General features: G+C 44.4%; 1 protein-coding gene across 2 annotated transcripts; it reads left to right on the top strand.

Moving 5' to 3' along the window:
- The first annotated feature begins 3,945 nt into the window (after positions 1 to 3,945).
- Positions 3,946 to 8,399, top strand: LOC123124954 (uncharacterized). 2 transcript variants are annotated; one of them, XM_044545501.1, is made up of 5 exons: positions 4,585 to 4,795; positions 4,879 to 4,997; positions 6,137 to 6,240; positions 7,722 to 7,776; positions 7,851 to 8,399. In XM_044545501.1, exons 2-5 carry the CDS (start codon positions 4,951 to 4,953, stop codon positions 8,062 to 8,064), a joined length of 420 nt encoding a protein of 139 aa, XP_044401436.1. In that variant the 5' UTR covers positions 4,585 to 4,795; positions 4,879 to 4,950; the 3' UTR covers positions 8,065 to 8,399. The 2 variants fall into 2 exon arrangements, with proteins under 2 accessions (XP_044401435.1, XP_044401436.1); XM_044545500.1 differs by lacking the exons at positions 4,585 to 4,795; positions 4,879 to 4,997 and adding an exon at positions 3,946 to 4,182.
- The last annotated feature ends 8,583 nt before the right edge of the window (positions 8,400 to 16,982 follow it).

Here is a 16,982-nt window from a genome sequence, read left to right as displayed (position 1 = left end):
ATAGTAGTAGATGCAGAATCGTTTCGGTCTACTTGTCGCGGACGTGATGCCTATATACATGATCATGGCTAGATATTCTCATAACTATGCGCTTTTTTATCAATTGCTCGACAGTAATTTGTTCACCCACCGTAAATTATGTTATCTTGAGAGAAGCCACTAGTGAAACCTATGGCCCCCGAGTCTATCTTCCATCATATTAATTTCCTATCAATTTACTATTTCTTCCGTTATTTATTTTGCAATCTTTACTTTCCAATCTATATCATAAAAATACCAAAGATATTTATCTTATTATCTCTATCAGATCTCACTTTTGCAAGTGGTCGTGAAGGGATTGACAATCCCTTTATCGCGTTGGTTGCAAGGTTCTTATTTGTTTGTGTAGGTACGAGGCGACTTGCGTGTAACCTACTACTGGATTGATACCTTGGTTCTCAAAAACTGAGGGAAATACTTACGCTACTTTGCTGCATCACCCTTTCCTCTTCAAGGGAAAACTAACGCATGCTCAAGAGGTAGCAGTCTTCTCCACACAACCTCCATCATCATATCCTATTCCACCCATAGTGCTATGTCCATGGCTCGCGCTCATGTATTGCGTGAAAGTTGAAAAAGTTTGAGAATACTAAAGTATGAAACAATTGCTTAGCTTGTCATCGGGGTTGTGCATGATGAGAGCATTCTGTGTGACGAAAATGAAGCATGGCCAAACTATATGATTTTGTAGGGATAAGCTTTCTTTGGCTATGTTATTTTGATAAGACATAATTGCTTGACTAGTATGCTTGAAGTATTATTATTTTTATGTCAATATTAAACTTTTGTCTTGAATCTTTCGGATCTGAACATTCATGCCGCAGTAAAGAGAATTGCATTGAAAATTATGTTAGGTAATATGGATGGTGAATTGTATAGGTGCACTACTTCGGCGAAGAGATGGTGACAAAAGTGTAATATGGATGGTAGAAATATATTTTTATAATTTAAATAAATAAAAACAGCAAGGTAACAAATAGTAAACGGGCACAAAAACGGTATTGCAATGCTTTAAAATGAGGCCTAGGGTCCGTACTTTCACTAGTGCAACTTGTCAACAATGCTACCATAGTTGGATCATATGATTATCCCTCAAAGTGCAATAAAGAATCACTCCCGAGTTCCTATTAGCGGAGAACAAAAGAAAAAAATTGTTTGTAGGGTACGAAACCACCTCAAAGCTATTCTTTCCGTTCGATCTATTCAAGAGTTCATACTAAAATAACACACAGCTATTCTTTCCGTTCGATATATCCTATAGTTCATACTAAAATAACACCAAAGCAAATTCATATTCATAATACTCAATCCACACAAAGAACTACAAGGAGACCCCAAAGTTTCTATCGGAGAAAAGATAATAAAAACGTGCATCAACCCCTATGCATAGATTACCCAATGTCACCGTGGGAATCCGCAAGTTGAGTGCCATAACGTATATCAAGTGAATCAATATGACACCTCATTATCACCTCAAGTATTCATACCGCAAGACATACATCATGTGTTCCCAAGTCTGACATTCAATCCGACATGACAAAACTTCAGGCCTCATTCGGTTTGAAGGATTTTTGTAGGAAAAACATAGGTACAAGGATTCCGGAGGAAAATTTCCTATATATACATTCGGTTTGTAGGAAATGCGTACATGAATTTCGTAGGAATACCACTCATTTCCTGTGTTTTTGGGGGAAACTACACATCCACTCAAAGCTCATTTTGCGCGTAGGAATGAGGCAAGTCAATTCCTTAGGATGGCAAGTGACATCCTATCAAATTCCTATACTACTCCTAAGTTGACGGGGACGGAGGGCTTTGTCAACTTAGTCAATATGAACGATTCTAGCTCAAGTGACCGTACGATGTCCATCCAACGGTCGTAGTGCTTCTTCAACCTCTGGTCTTCTTGCTCCAGCCGCCCAAAGCAGCGCCGGTCATGCCGCCTGCTCCTGCCTCCCGTGGCCGGCTGTTAACGGGTTATCGGATCCAAAACCGGTCCCGATAGCTTAACGGTGAACCGTTACGGTGGATGCCACGTGTCGGTCACCCTTGACGAAAGCACTTCTATGACGCGCGATTTATCGTCATCGAAGTGGACACATCCGTGATGATAATTTTGGTAATGTCATGGAACACTTCTACGACAACACATGTATGACTATCTTGATTCTGTCATAAAATTGTCATGGATGGACATGCATGACAGAAAACGTGACGTACTGTGACAAACACGTATCATCATGGAAGTGTCTTTTTTTGTAGTGGTATCAATCTTCTCCGTGCGTGTCAGGCGGGAGGGAATGGAACATGTAACTTTCCTCTACCATCGTCGTCACCCCTCGGCGAACACCCTAAACCATCGGAGTCGGTCACACGAAACATCCAACCACTCAAAAGCATGCAACTGCTTGTATTGTTGCGTCTGTTCGGTCCCGATTCGTATTCCCACACCGCTTATCCAGACTCCATTGAAAGACCCCATAGAGTGGTGCGACTGCCGATAACTTGCTTGCGTGTAAGGATGACCAAGTTCGAAGAACCAAATTAAATGCTCGCACATACGAGTCGTTGCCCCAATCCTACCCTCATATGTTTGCTCTGCAACGCCATGTACGACCAGTGCGAGTGGCCTCGGCCTGCCCTATTCGAAGTCCTGAGAGCGAACAAGAATGATACATGTGGATAGCCAACATCGAACCAAGACAAGATTACATAAAAACACGATCGCTAGCCTGGTGAGCACACTAGGGGCGAGCAGTTGGCGTTCAGCAGACGGGTGCGAATAAATGAAGCGCTAAGAAGAGCCGCTACACGTGAAAATCATATGACAAGTACACAACAATAGGGCTGACCAGTTCGTGTGCGATAACCGTGTATAGAGAAAGCAATAGAACGAGCGCCAACTGGCGAGTCCGTTTCATCACTCTTTTCGAGCCGCTTGTGCCGAATAAGATCGACCTGGGCCCGCCCGATCAAGCATTGCGAACCATGTTCGCAGGACACCCTTTGTTCGGTCGTATCATCTGCGCAGTTAATATGAGAAGATGATGCAATGACCATCTGGGGAGCTGGGCTGCCGTCATCATGCTTTGCAGTGAAGGATGGTCATGTTGTACTCATGTGTTACCATTCCCAGGCTGGGAAATTCCTATCTGGTTATGTATTTCATATTTTGTTTATCCGGGCTTCCGCTTCGTCGTCCTTAGACGGTTCTTTTTCACGCAGCTTCTCCCCCTAATCCACTTTTAGGCCAACCGAACTCGACCACCTCCGATGGCATGTTATATGCGAAGGAAGGAGAGGTGTGGCCGCATCCCACGTTGGTTCCATCGGCGATGAGGGGGGATGGCCAGGATACTTCGGTAGCTCGGTGAAAAAAATCCTTTGAAACTTCCAATGTACCTTTTTATCTTTTTCTTGCCAATCAAACACTACTACCTCTATTTGCTCGTTTCTTGTGAGGTATCCAAACGATTCTCCTCAACAAATGATGTTTTTGGTTTTTGGTACAATCGATTTTTTCTTATGCTCCTATGTTTTCAAAATATTGGGTACATATGAGTTCCTTCGTTATTCTTAGGCGCTCTTGTCTACTTGTGTTCGCCTCTTTGTGTCTCACAGCTAAGAACGTTTGGAACGTGTTTGGTTCCAACTTTTGTTACTCGTCATTCAATTACATTGTTACCCCATTCTCGTGAACATGTTTGGTTATACTGGACCGTAAATGGGTACCGCACAAACTAGCATGGCCCTACTCAAGCCCAAATTCCCCCACCCCCCACCGTAAATAGACCTCTTTACCGGACAAGGGTGAGAGCGAACCCGGGACTGCTCGAGAAAACCCTCCGCCGCCGACCCCGTCCTGCATCTTTCCCAGTTCTTCTTCTTTGTCGTCTAGGGGCTACTACTCGCCGAGGCCCCGATTTCCCATCCAAGTTTCTCCATGTCACGCCCACCTCGTCATGGGAAGAGCAACGCCGAGGCGGGAAGAGCAGCGGCGGCCGCCCTTCCCCTTCATAGACAGGTGGTGCTGGCGCTGGATGCCCCTGGAGCCCAGATCTCCCCCTACTCCACAAGCAACCCGCCACGGAGGAGCAAGGATGATGTTGCGCAAGTAGCGGCGGCGACGGCCGATTCCATCAGGTAGTGTTTTTCTCATGGATCCAAATTTCGATCTTCGTGATTTCTACTGCATGCGCGTAATATGCTTCAAATTCCGAATGTTGAGATTTCTGCTCAATGTTTGTGGTTTTTTATAGATAAATCCAAATCTAAAGATTTTTTTTATGATTTTCAAAGTTTAACACACGTCTATTGTACAGCAGGGACGAAAGCTGTCAAAAGAACATTAATGTATTCAATAACAAATTGCCAATTAAACAAAACAGAATACAGTAAAGAATACGCGCATACACCCCGCTGTCACTTTACTATTTTATCATTTACGTCGTTTCCTTTTTTACCCACCGTTTACGAGTACGCCGCTGGAAACAGAAAGAAACGCGACCTCACCCCGGAGGGCCCACCAAATTCGTAGAGGGTCAAGCGAGTTCCCAGTTGACTCCCAGACTTTCCATCACTCCCTCCTGGCCATCCCCACAGCCCACTTCGCCTCCCCTGCCCTCCGCGACAGCGCTCCCCCTCCGCCGAAGCTCGCCACCCCGAAGAAATTTCTCCCCATCAGCCCCGCCGTCGGCTTCTTCTCCCCCGTCGCACTAGACCGGCGTGGAGTTGGCACCCGTCTGGGCTCGATTCGGTAGGTTTGCTGGTGACGAACCCTAACCGGCTCGCGTTCTGTTCCTGGTAATCCGAGTGTTCATTTTTCTCCAACGCGTTCAGTTTCTTGCGGGCTCGCGTGGCGGCTGACCTTCCAAGAGTTTCCGGCGGCGTTCGGCTGGGCATTGAGGAACCATGCTCAACGTCAAGTCCGAACCTGCAACTGCAATGGATGCAGTGGGGTGAGTCAATTTTGCCTTTTAATGTCTGAAAGCGGCAATGTTCTTTGTGCACGACGGGGGGGAGCACACCGTTCAGTTTTATGGTTTTCCTCCTATTTTGCTTTTTCCACTTCAGCATGTGGAGTTCTCTAGAGAACACGAAGGATGCCATTTTAGACTTCATGCCTATGCGCTTTATGTTTTGTTCAATTTTGATCCTTCAGAATTCAGATGTACATAAACAATTGTACATAAAACCTATGCTGTGGAAGTTAATTTTTACAATTTTGGCTAGGTAGGAGTAACATGGTGAATGAGGATAGAATACATTGCTGTCAGTTGTAACGAGTGTCTGTCATCCGTTGGATGCCGTTTTATTCATGGCCGGTTATTCCGGCCTACTCTTAGGCTTGTAATTAATATTTGTTCTAACAATATATTGAGATGCAAGCTTTGCATTTTCTCGAGAGAGAAAAGAAAGAGTAACACAGTGAATTGTTTGCCTGACAATAAATTGTAAGCGCAGATTATTTTGAACACAAATGATATAGTTGTGAAGTTGAATCTATCTTCTGAAAAAGGACAGCCTGCATTTTTGCTCACAGATACCATTCTGTAGGTCTGTGCTGGACTTAGTTTCAAGTCACTCAGGATGTTACGCTTTACTATCATTTGAAATGGCATGTCGCTTCTTTTTTGCGAGTGGAAGTGCCATACTACTTCTTTTATGAGAAAAAGTGGCATATAACTTTACTAGACCTAGGGCTAGAATAATAAGGCAAACAATGACAGAATGAAGGAGGCTTTGGTTTTTATGTTTCCGACAGTCATGTACTTTCTTTATATCCTAATTAACCTGAACATGCCACCTCTATTCCATCTAATATTTCCTTTGCCATAAATATTTGAACCTTTTCTATCGGGAATCTTGTACCATTAAAAGTTTGAGATAAACTAAATACACATGGGCTTCGGAAAAGACAAATTGATACTTCCATGTCACCTCAGGACCAAAATGATCATGAATTTTGAACATCTAGATCTTAGCCCATCCTTGACAGAGCACAGTTACTCTTTTGTTACAGACTTTATCTTCTGCTTGTTGTTGCTGTAAGAGATCATGAAACATGGTAGTAAGTTCTTTGCCTACTCATGTGCAGTGAACCGGAAATTGAGGAGCATGAACAGAAGGTAAACAGATACCAAGCTGAACTTGCAGCCCGCATTAAGGCCAAATACTTCTCTAATAAGGCTTCTGACGGAGGTACTTCTTTAGTCTTCAGCTTCATGCATTAAATGGATTCACCTTAATAGATGTGTATAATCACCTAGTATTCTGAACTTTCTAAAACTTGTTTTGATGTCAGATAGGTTGTTATTTTCGTCTGATATTGTAGCAGTTATCATTTGTTCACAATGCATCAAGTTGCTTTCAGAAAAACTGGATGAAATAAGAAAAAGGAATTAAACCTCGTACTTGTATTGTTTAAGTTTTCTTCAGTGTGGGTCAGGACAAATCCTACATATTAGTTGCTATCTGCTCCACAACTAAGTTAAGGGCAGAATTCTATTGCAAATTTTACTCAAGCCTTGTGAGAACAGAGCTCCAAACAATTAAGCACACAACCTCTGCGTCAGGCATCGTATCTTGATAGTAGATCTCGAACTATGATGGTGTTTCTATTTATGTATTTTCCAATGTACGACTTCCAACTATGTAGAGGTAGGGTTGATTTAAGCTCATCTGATTTCGAGTGAGTTACTTGGTTCATATTGTAAATGAAAAAATATAGCCTGTCTTGTTGTTTATCTGCCTGGTAATAGGGAAATAACTTGCGCATTTTCATTCACAAGTCAGCCAGATATCCATAACTGAAAATCTAATGGGAGTACATGATTTTGAAATATCTCTATCTGAAGGTCATATTTTAATTGTTAAATTAGCTAACTTACTACCAGTAATCCTAAGTTTCAACAAGTCAAGAGCTATGGGTCCGTGGCTATGTTTTTTGCCAATGAATGATATCTCCCACATGATATTTTGCATATATGGTATGAACTTTGATTGTAATTATTTATGCACAAGTACATGCTATATTTTATCTTTATGCCTAGTTTGTCAATCTATATTGACAATGACCCACTCAGTTTCAAGGCATGGTACGTGCAATTTGGGGTTGTTGCACCAATTATACTGTAGGGGGTTCCCTTACAGTCTTTCTGTCAAAAAAAATGATCCATTGTTTCTTAATATGGGGCCATGTGACTTAGCCAGCATTGTAGTCATGGTATATGGTTATTTGTAAATTGGCCCTTTTATATAGCAAGTGATTTGATCAACATCTTGAAGCACTATGAATCTATGGTTATGGGAATATACTATTGAAAATTATTAACAATAGTTATGTACTTTATGTTCACATTTTTCTCAGCCATTTCCTTTTTTGACTTTACATATACTTTACTAGTGTCCACTAGCAGACTCCTACTTAAATGAATTCTCAGGGGAAAATAGTATAGAAGTGACTTTATTGAATGGGACACCTCATTACTGAGGTGGTCTTTTAGGTCAATTTGCATGTTTGCCTTTTTTCAGAACTCAGTAGTGATCGCTAGTCTGCAAACTTGTGTAAATGACTGATAATTGTGTTCAAATTTCCTGATTATTACTAATTATATGTTGGTCCTTCTTTTTGCTATTAGACCGTGTCAATGTTCAGTTCCTCATCCTTTTTTTGTTAATAGGAAAAATCTTTGAAGAAGAAACTATTGTTGAAGGCGAAACCATCCATTCAAGCAGGTGCGTTTCCTATGTGCTTTTGTGTAAATATCTCAAATTTGGATATAGCAATGATCTTCATTTTTCGTTCTTAGGTGGCCATGCACAAGCTCGTATGCGAACCCGGCAAATTTTCTCCGAGAGAAGAACAACCATGAAAGGAGGGATTCTCCATCAGCAGCAGATTCCTCTGTGAAGAACGATTCTCCATCTGTGGTAGCTGAAGCCTCGCCAAAAAATAATGCAGGTGTTCCGGCAACAGAAAACAATCTGACACCTGCCAAGAGACAGGTATCCAAGGAGACCTGATGGGATAACAGTAGGCTGGTGGGTCGTTGTATGTTCTCAAGTCCGAAGACGTGCAACAACCCGAAGCATGCAAGTATCATCATGAAATAAAATTCCGTCCAGCAGATGTATGCAGGCGATGCTTGATTCATTTCATCGAACCGGTTTCAGCATCTGTTCGGAACAATTTTTTGTCTTAAGTCTGAAGGTATATGCTACCTGAAGCTTGTTTGTAGGCGATGCTACATTCATTTCATTGAATCTGTTTCAGTATTACCTGTTGCGAAGAATTGTTGTATTCTTGGTATTTTATTTGGTTGCTGAGTATTTGTGGTAAAACATTAACGGATTAACCAGCTGCAACTCTGAGTATCAATATGCACTTTGAATTAAGTATTGTGATATCATACCGTGTTATCCCTCGGGTGGCGTGGGGGAAGAAACCCTAAAACCGCTGCCACCTTCCTTTTACGTCGGGCCAGCTCTAGGGAAGCCGGCGGCATGTTGTTTCCCTGTTGGTCGTTTTCTCCAACTAGCACGATGCATATGGGGAAGCTTCGGTGCGGTGGCCTGAGTTGTGACACCCGATGTCGTGGAGTGGAGGTGCACCTTAGGGCTGCGTCCTTGTTCAGCTCTCGGGTCGAGACCGCGGTGCTGTTGGTTGTGCTCCGACCAGGATGTGTGGAGCTCCATATCTGATGATGGGGTGCTTTTGGGATGTTGTCTCGACGGTAGGTGTGCACTTTCTCGCCGTTAATGTCGGGAGCTGGTGATGGTAAGGTGAGGGTGGTGTCTTCGGTGGTGGGTCCGTTTGGGGCTGACCATTGGTTGTCAGTGTTGGGCATTTGGAGCACACTTGGCATGCATGTACCGTTAGACGAATCAGGCTGGCCACCCTCTCAAGACCGGAGTGACACATGTCATGATTGTGGAGGTCTTGTCCTTCGCGGCACGGCGGTGCTCTTCGGTGAAGTTGCAGCAAAATCGTCGGTCTATGAGCATGGTTGGCGGTGTACGGTGACACCTCCTTTTTTTAGCAAAAACAGTAGGGTAAAAACCCTACAGTAGGTGTACAATGACGCCTCTTTTAATGGTAATAATGATAACACATTGTTGGCAGAATAATGGTATTGGATAGATCCAACTTATGATTACTATGAGATTTAATCGTCACCCTGTTGTTGATATTTTCATATTATAGGTTGACGTATAATCACGTCCTTAGACCATGAGAATATTGTGGACCTTCATACCGAACGGTTACTTTGGGGTTTCCAAACGTTATTCGTAAATGGGTGATCATAACGGTAACTTCCGGGTACATCAGAAAAGTTTGTCACGGGACTCGATAGTACAAGACTGGAATTTGCTTCTCCGAAGATGGAGGGATACTCTTTACGCGCACTCAGTATTACGGTATCCATCACCGTCTGGCCAGACACATTGAGATAGTGATCACGGGCTTACTGGAATAAGTACACGAAAAGAGAACAAACAGATAACAAAGATAACTTGGTATTGTGGTCAAAGAGTTGCTTCACAAAGATACCAACTGAAGTCTCGCCTTGAGTTTTGTAGTGTATTGAAGCAAAGGGAATTGTGTACGGGAACAAAAGCAAAATAAATATCTTCATGTATGTGTGGAAATTTATATGGGTGCCTAGATCCCATTGTTAATTATTGACCGGAAGGTGTTCTGTGCCATATTTGCATATTACCAATTCTGCAGGGTCACATGCTAGTCGTTAGTGATTTGATAGAGTACTTGGAGATCATATGAGAATGAGAGAAAGGCACCGGAAGTGTTCTGAATGTTTTAAAAATGTTTTGGGAGTGTCCCGAAAGGCCTTGGAAGGTCCGGGAATAATTTAGAAGGGCATGTAACTTTCACAAAGGTTCTAGAAAGTCCCAGTGGGACTCCTCCTTGGCTGGTCCAAGAGGCAGTAGCCACATGCGCCACATTGGTCCCAAGGTGGTTTGGCCCCTCCCATCCGGGGGGGGGGCACTTGGTGTCGGGGGGAGGGGGTCGTGGGAGGATTTCCCTCCCCTTTGTTTGCCAGCCTTAGGAGGGGGCTGCCCCTCCTCCAAGTCGCACCCATGTCCATCTATAAATAGAGGGGAGGGGCAACCCCCAAAGACACACAAGTCCAAGGTTGCGCCCCCTCCCATTTGTGTGATCTTTCTCTCACGCCGGAAGGCTGCTCCGTCTCTAGTTCTCTACTAGTAGCTCATTGTCCTAGATGATGAAGTGTTGTCGAATCACTGATATGGTACGCTTTGTAGCAGAGGGGCCGTACATTCGATTCTCGATTGGGGAAAATTCTCGCGGCTGAGAGGTAATACCTAGTTGTGGGAATCTTCAAATCTTCATCAACATCTACTTCATCTTCGTTGTGTTGTATTGGTGAGACTGATCTATCCATGCATCTTTATAGTGTTCCTGGTTGTGTTTGTACAGATAGTAATTTTCTAAATTTGTACTATGTTCCCCAATGAAATGGTATTTTCCCTTTCTTTTCTTTTGGTTTTTTACCTTTTTTCCGTGCATTGTAAAAAAAAGGTGGGAATACAAGTTGTAGCTGTTGGAAATATGCCCTGGAGGCAATAATAAATGGTTATTATTATATTTCTTTGTTCATGGTAATTGTCTATTATTCATGCTATAATTGTATTGTCCGGAAATCGTAATACATGTGTGAATACATAGACCACAAAGTGTCCCTAGTAAGCCTCTAGTTGACTAGCTCGTTGATCAACAGATAGTCATGGTTTCCTGGCTATGGACATTGGATGTCATTGATAACGGGATCACATCATTAGGAGAATGATGTGATGGACAAGACCCAATCCTAAGCATAGCATAAAAGATCGTGTAGTTTCGTTTGCTAGAGCTTTTCCAATGTCAAGTATCTTTTCCTTGGACCATGAGATCGTGCAACTCCCGGATACCGTAGGAGTGCTTTGGGTGTGCCAAACGTCACAACGTAACTGGGTGACTATAAAGGTGCACTACGGGTATCTCCGAAAGTGTCTGTTGGGTTGGCACGGATCGAGACTGGGATTTGTCACTCCGTATAACGGAGAGGTATCTCTGGGCCCACTCGGTAATGCATCATCATAATGAGCTCAATGTGACTAAGGCGTTAGTCACGGGATCATGCATTGCGGTACGAGTAAAGAGACTTGCCGGTAACGAGATTGAACAAGGTATTGGGATACCGACGATCGAATCTCGGGCAAGTAACATACCGATTGACAAAGGGAATTGCATACGGATTGATTGAATCCTCGACACCGTGGTTCATCCGATGAGATCATCGTGGAGCATGTGGGAGCCAACATGGGTATCCAGATCCCGCTGTTGGTTATTGACCAGAGAGGCGTCTCGGTCATGTCTGCATGTCTCCCGAACCCGTAGGGTCTACACACTTAAGGTCCGGTGACGCTAAGGTTGTAGAGATATATGTATGCGGAAACCCGAAAGTTGTTCGGAGTCCCGGATGAGATCCCGGACGTCACGAGAGGTTCCGGAATGGTCCGAAGGTGAAGAATTATATATAGGAAGTCCAGTTTCGGCCACCGGGAAAGTTTCGGGGGTTATCGATATTGTACCGGGACCACCGGAAGGGTCCCGGGGGTCCACCGGGTGGGGCCACCTGTCCCGGAGGGCCCCGTGGGCTGAAAGTGGAAGGGAACCAGCCCCTAGTGGGCTGGGGCGCCCCCCTTGGGCCTCCCCCCATGCGCCTAGGGTTGGGAACCCTAGGGGGGGAGTTCCCCCTTGCCTTGGGGGGCAAGGCACCCCTTCCCCCACTTGGCCGCCGCCCCCCCCCCCCTTGGATCTGATCTCCAGGGCCGGCGCCCCCCCAGGGGGCCTATATAAAGGGGGGGAGGGAGGGCAGCACACAAGAGCCTTGGGCGCCTCCCTCCTCCCCTGCAACACCTCTCTCTCTCGTAGTAGTAGTAGCTCGGCGAAGCCCTGCACGAGACCCGCTACATCCACCACCACGCCGTCGTGCTGCTGGATCTCCATCAACCTCTCCTTCCCCCTTGCTGGATCAACAAGGAGGAGACGTCGCTGCACCGTACGTGTGTTGAACGCGGAGGTGCCGTCCGTTCGGCACTCGGTCATCGGTGATTTGGATCACGGCGAGTACGACTCCGTCATCCACGTTCATTGGAACGCTTCCGCTCGCGATCTACAAGGGTATGTAGATGCACTCCCTTCCCCTCGTTGCTAGTACACTCCATAGATGCATCTTGGTGAACGTAGGAAAATTTTAAAATTATGCTACGATTCCCAACAGTGGCATCATGAGCCAGGCCTATGCGTAGTTACTATGCACGAGTAGAACACAAAGCAGTTGTGGGCGTTGAGTTTGCCAATTCTTCTTGCCGCTACTAGTCGTTTCTTGTTTCGGCGGCATTGTAGGATGAACCGGCCCGGACCGACTTTACACGTACGCTTACGTGAGACTGGTTCCACCGACTGACATGCACTAGTTGCATAAGGTGGCTAGCGGGTGTCTGTCTCTCCTACTTTAGTCGGAACGGATTCGATGAAAAGGGTCCTTATGAAGGGTAAATAGAAATTGGCAAATCACGTTGTGGTCATACGTAGGTAAGAAATCATTCTTGCTAGAAACCTACAAACCACGTAAAAACTTGCAACAACAATTAGAGGACGTCTAACTTGTTTTTGCAGCAAGTGCTATGTGATGTGATATGGCCAGAAGATGTGATGAATGATATATGTGATGTATGAGATTGATCATATTCTTGTAATAGGAATCACGACTTGCATGTCGATGAGTATGACAACCGGCAGGAGCCATAGGAGTTGTCTTTATTATTTTGTATGACCTGCGTGTCATTAAATAAACGCCATGTAAATTACTTTACTTTATTGCTAAACGCGTTAGCCATAGAAGTAGAAGTAATCGTTGGCGTGGCGACTTCATGAAGACACAATGATGGAGATCATGATGATGGAGATCATGGTGTCATGCCGGTGACAAAGATGATCATGGTGCCCGAAGATGGAGATCAAAGGAGCATGATGATATTGGCCATATCATGTCACTATTTGATTGCATGTGATGTTTATCATGTTTTTGCATCTTATTTGCTTAGAACGATGGTAGCAAGTAGGATGATCCCTTATAATAATTTCAAGAAAGTGTTCACCCTAACTGTGCACCGTTGCGAAGGTTCGTTGTTTCGAAGCACCACGTGATGATCGGGTGTGATAGATTCTAACGTTCGAATACAACGGGTGTTGACGAGCCTAGCATGTACAGACATGGCCTCGGAACACACGCAATACACTTAGGTTCACTTGACGAGCCTAGCATGTACAGACATGGCCTCTGAACACGGAGGACCGAAAGGTCGAGCATGAGTCGTATAGAAGATACGATCAACATGGAGATGTTCACCGATCTTGACTAGTCCGTCTCACGTGATGATCGGACACGGCCTAGTCGAATTCGGATCATGTTTCACTTAGATGACTAGAGGGATGTCTATCTGAGTGGGAGTTCATTAAATAATTTGATTATATGAACTTAATTATCATGAACTTAGTCTAAATCTTTACACTATGTATTGTAGATCAAATGGCCCACGTTGTCCTCAATTTCAACGCGTTCCTAGAGAAAACCAAGCTGAAAGATGATGGCAGCAACTATACGGACTGGGTCCGGAACCTGAGGATCATCCTCATAGCAGCCAAGAAAGATTATGTCTTAGAAGCACCGCTAGGTGAAGCACCAATCCCTGAGAACCAAGACGTTATGAACGCTTGGCAGCAGCATGCTGATGATTACTCCCTCGTTCAGTGCGGCATGCTTTACAGCTTAGAACCGGGTCTCCAAAAGCGTTTTGAGAAACATGGAGCATATGAGATGTTCGAGGAGCTGAAACTGGTTTTTCAAGCTGATGCCCGGGTCGAGAGATATGATGTCTCCGACAAGTTCTTCAGCTGTAAAATGGAGGAGAACAGTTCTGTTAGTGAGCACATACTCAGAATGTCTGGGTTGCACAACCGCTTGTCTCAGCTGGGAGATAATCTCCCGGATGACGCGGTCATTGACAGAATCCTCCAGTCGCTTCCACCAAGCTACAAGAGCTTTGTGATGAACTACAATATGCAGGGGATGGAAAAGACCATTCCCGAGGTATATTCAATGCTGAAATCAGCTGAGGTAGAGATCAGAAAAGAACATCAAGTGTTGATGGTGAATAAAACCACTAAGTTCAAGAAGGGCAAGGGTAAGAAGAACTTCAAGAAGGACGGCAAGGGAGTTGCCGCGCCCGGTAAGCCAGTTTCCGGGAAGAAGTCAAAGAATGGACCCAAGCCCGAGACTGAGTGCTTTTATTGCAAGGGAAGTGGTCACTGGAAGCGGAACTGCCCCAAATACTTAGCGGACAAGAAGAAGGCCGGCAACACCCAAGGTATATGTGATATACTAGTAATTGATGTGTACCTTACCAGTACTCGTAGTAGCTCCTGGGTATTTGATACCGGTGCGGTTGCTCATATTTGTAACTCAAAACAGGAACTACGGAATAAACGGAGACTGGCAAAGGACGAGGTGACGATGCGCGTCGGGAATGGTTCCAAGGTCGATGTGATCGCCGTTGGCACGCTACCTCTGCATCTACCCACGGGATTAGTTTTAAACCTCAATAATTGTTATTTAGTGCCAGCTTTGAGCATGAACATTGTATCTGGATCTCGTTTAATTCGAGATGGCTACTCATTTAAATCTGAGAATAATGGTTGTTCTATTTATTTGAGAGATATGTTTTATGGTCATGCCCCGCTGGTCAATGGTTTATTTTTGATGAATCTCGAACGTGATGTTACACATGTTCATAGTGTGAATACCAAAAGATGTAAAGTTGATAACGATAGTCCCACATACTTGTGGCACTGCCGCCTTGGTCACATTGGTGTCAAGCGCATGAAGAAGCTCCATGCAGATGGACTTTTGGAGTCTCTTGATTACGAATCATTTGACACGTGCGAACCATGCCTCATGGGTAAGATGACCAAGACTCCGTTCTCCGGAACAATGGAGCGAGCAACCAACTTATTGGAAATCATACATACCGATGTGTGCGGTCCAATGAGTGTTGAGGCTCGCGGAGGATATCGTTATGTTCTCACTCTCACTGATGATTTAAGTAGATATGGGTATGTCTACCTAATGAAACACAAGTCTGAAACCTTTGAAAAGTTCAAGGAATTTCAGAGTGAAGTCGAGAATCAACGTGACAGAAAAATAAAATTCTTACGATCAGATCGTGGTGGAGAATATTTAAGTCACGAATTTGGTACACACTTAAGGAAATGTGGAATAGTTTCACAACTCACGCCGCCTGGAACACCTCAGAGAAATGGTGTGTCCAAACGTCGTAATCGCACTCTATTGGATATGGTGCGATCTATGATGTCTCTTACTGATTTACCGCTCTCATTTTGGGGTTATGCTTTAGAGACTGCCGCATTCGCTTTAAATAGGGCACCGTCTAAATCCGTTGAGACGACACCGTATGAATTATGGTTTGGGAAGAAACCTAAGCTGTCGTTTCTAAAAGTTTGGGGATGCGATGCTTATGTCAAGAAACTTCAACCTGAAAAGCTCGAACCCAAATCGGAAAAATGCGTCTTCATAGGATACCCTAAGGAAACTATTGGGTATACCTTCTACCTCAGATCCGAAGGCAAGATCTTCGTTGCCAAGAACGGGTCCTTTCTAGAGAAGGAGTTTCTCTCGAAAGAATTGAGTGGGAGGAAAGTGGAACTTGATGAGGTGATAGTCACCCCTTCCGAACCGGAAAGTAGCGCAGCGCGGGAAAATGTTCCTGTGGTGCCTACACCGACTGGGGAGGAAGTTAATGATGATGATCATGAAGCTTCAGATCAAGTTGCTGAACTTCGTAGGTCCACAAGGACACGTTCCGCACCAGAGTGGTACGGCAACCCTGTCCTGGAAATCATGTTGTTAGACAACGGTGAACCTTCGAACTATGAAGAAGCGATGGCGGGCCCGGATTCCGACAAATGGCTAGAAGCCATGAAATCCGAGATAGAATCCATGTATGAAAACAAAGTATGGACTTTGACTGACTTGCCCGATGAGCGGCGAGCCATAGAAAACAAATGGATCTTTAAGAAGAAGACGGACGCAGATGGTAATGTGACCATCTACAAAGCTCGACTTGTCGCTAAGGGTTATCGACAAGTTCAAGGGGTTGACTACGATGAGACTTTCTCACCCGTAGCGAAGCTGAAGTCCGTCCGAATCATGTTAGCCATTGCCGCATACTATGATTATGAGATATGGCAGATGGACGTCAAAACGGCATTCCTTAATGGCTTCCTTAAGGAAGAGTTGTATATGATGCAGCCGGAAGGTTTTGTCGATCCTAAGAATGCTAACAAAGTATGCAAGCTCCAACGCTCAATTTATGGGCTGGTGCAAGCATCTCAGAGTTGGAACATTCGCTTTGATGAGATGATCAAAGCGTTTGGGTTTACACAGACTTATGGAGAAGCCTGTGTTTACAAGAAAGTGAGTGGGAGCTCTGTAGCATTTCTCATATTATATGTGGATGACATACTATTGATGGGAAATGATATAGAATTCTTGGAAAGTATGAAGGCCTATTTGAATAAGTGTTTTTCAATGAAGGACCTTGGAGAAGCTGCTTATATATTAGGCATCAAAATCTATAGAGATAGATCAAGACGCCTCATTGGTCTTTCACAGAGTACATACATTGACAAGATATTGAAGAAGTTCAGTATGGATCAGTCCAAGAAGGGGTTCTTGCCTGTATTGCAAGGTGTGCAATTGAGCACGGCTCAATGCCCGACCACGGCAGAAGATATAGAACAGATGAGTGTCATCCCCTATGCCTCGGCCATAGGG

Source organism: Triticum aestivum, chromosome 5D, assembly GCF_018294505.1.
Source record: "Triticum aestivum cultivar Chinese Spring chromosome 5D, IWGSC CS RefSeq v2.1, whole genome shotgun sequence".
Lineage (NCBI taxonomy): Eukaryota > Viridiplantae > Streptophyta > Magnoliopsida > Poales > Poaceae > Triticum > Triticum aestivum.
This window is presented reverse-complemented; position numbering and strand designations above follow the sequence as displayed.

What these genes read in the sequence shown, in the direction of transcription:
- LOC123124954 (XM_044545500.1), top strand. Translation starts at nt 3,983, where the DNA reads ATGTCACGCCCACCTCGTCATGGGAAGAGCAACGCCGAGGCGGGAAGA. An exon ending in GCGACGGCCGATTCCATCAG is followed by an intron (nt 4,183 to 6,136) that starts GTAGTGTTTTTC and finishes ACTCATGTGCAG; the next exon opens with TGAACCGGAAATTGAGGAGC. An exon ending in TAATAAGGCTTCTGACGGAG is followed by an intron (nt 6,241 to 7,721) that starts GTACTTCTTTAG and finishes TTTTGTTAATAG; the next exon opens with GAAAAATCTTTGAAGAAGAA.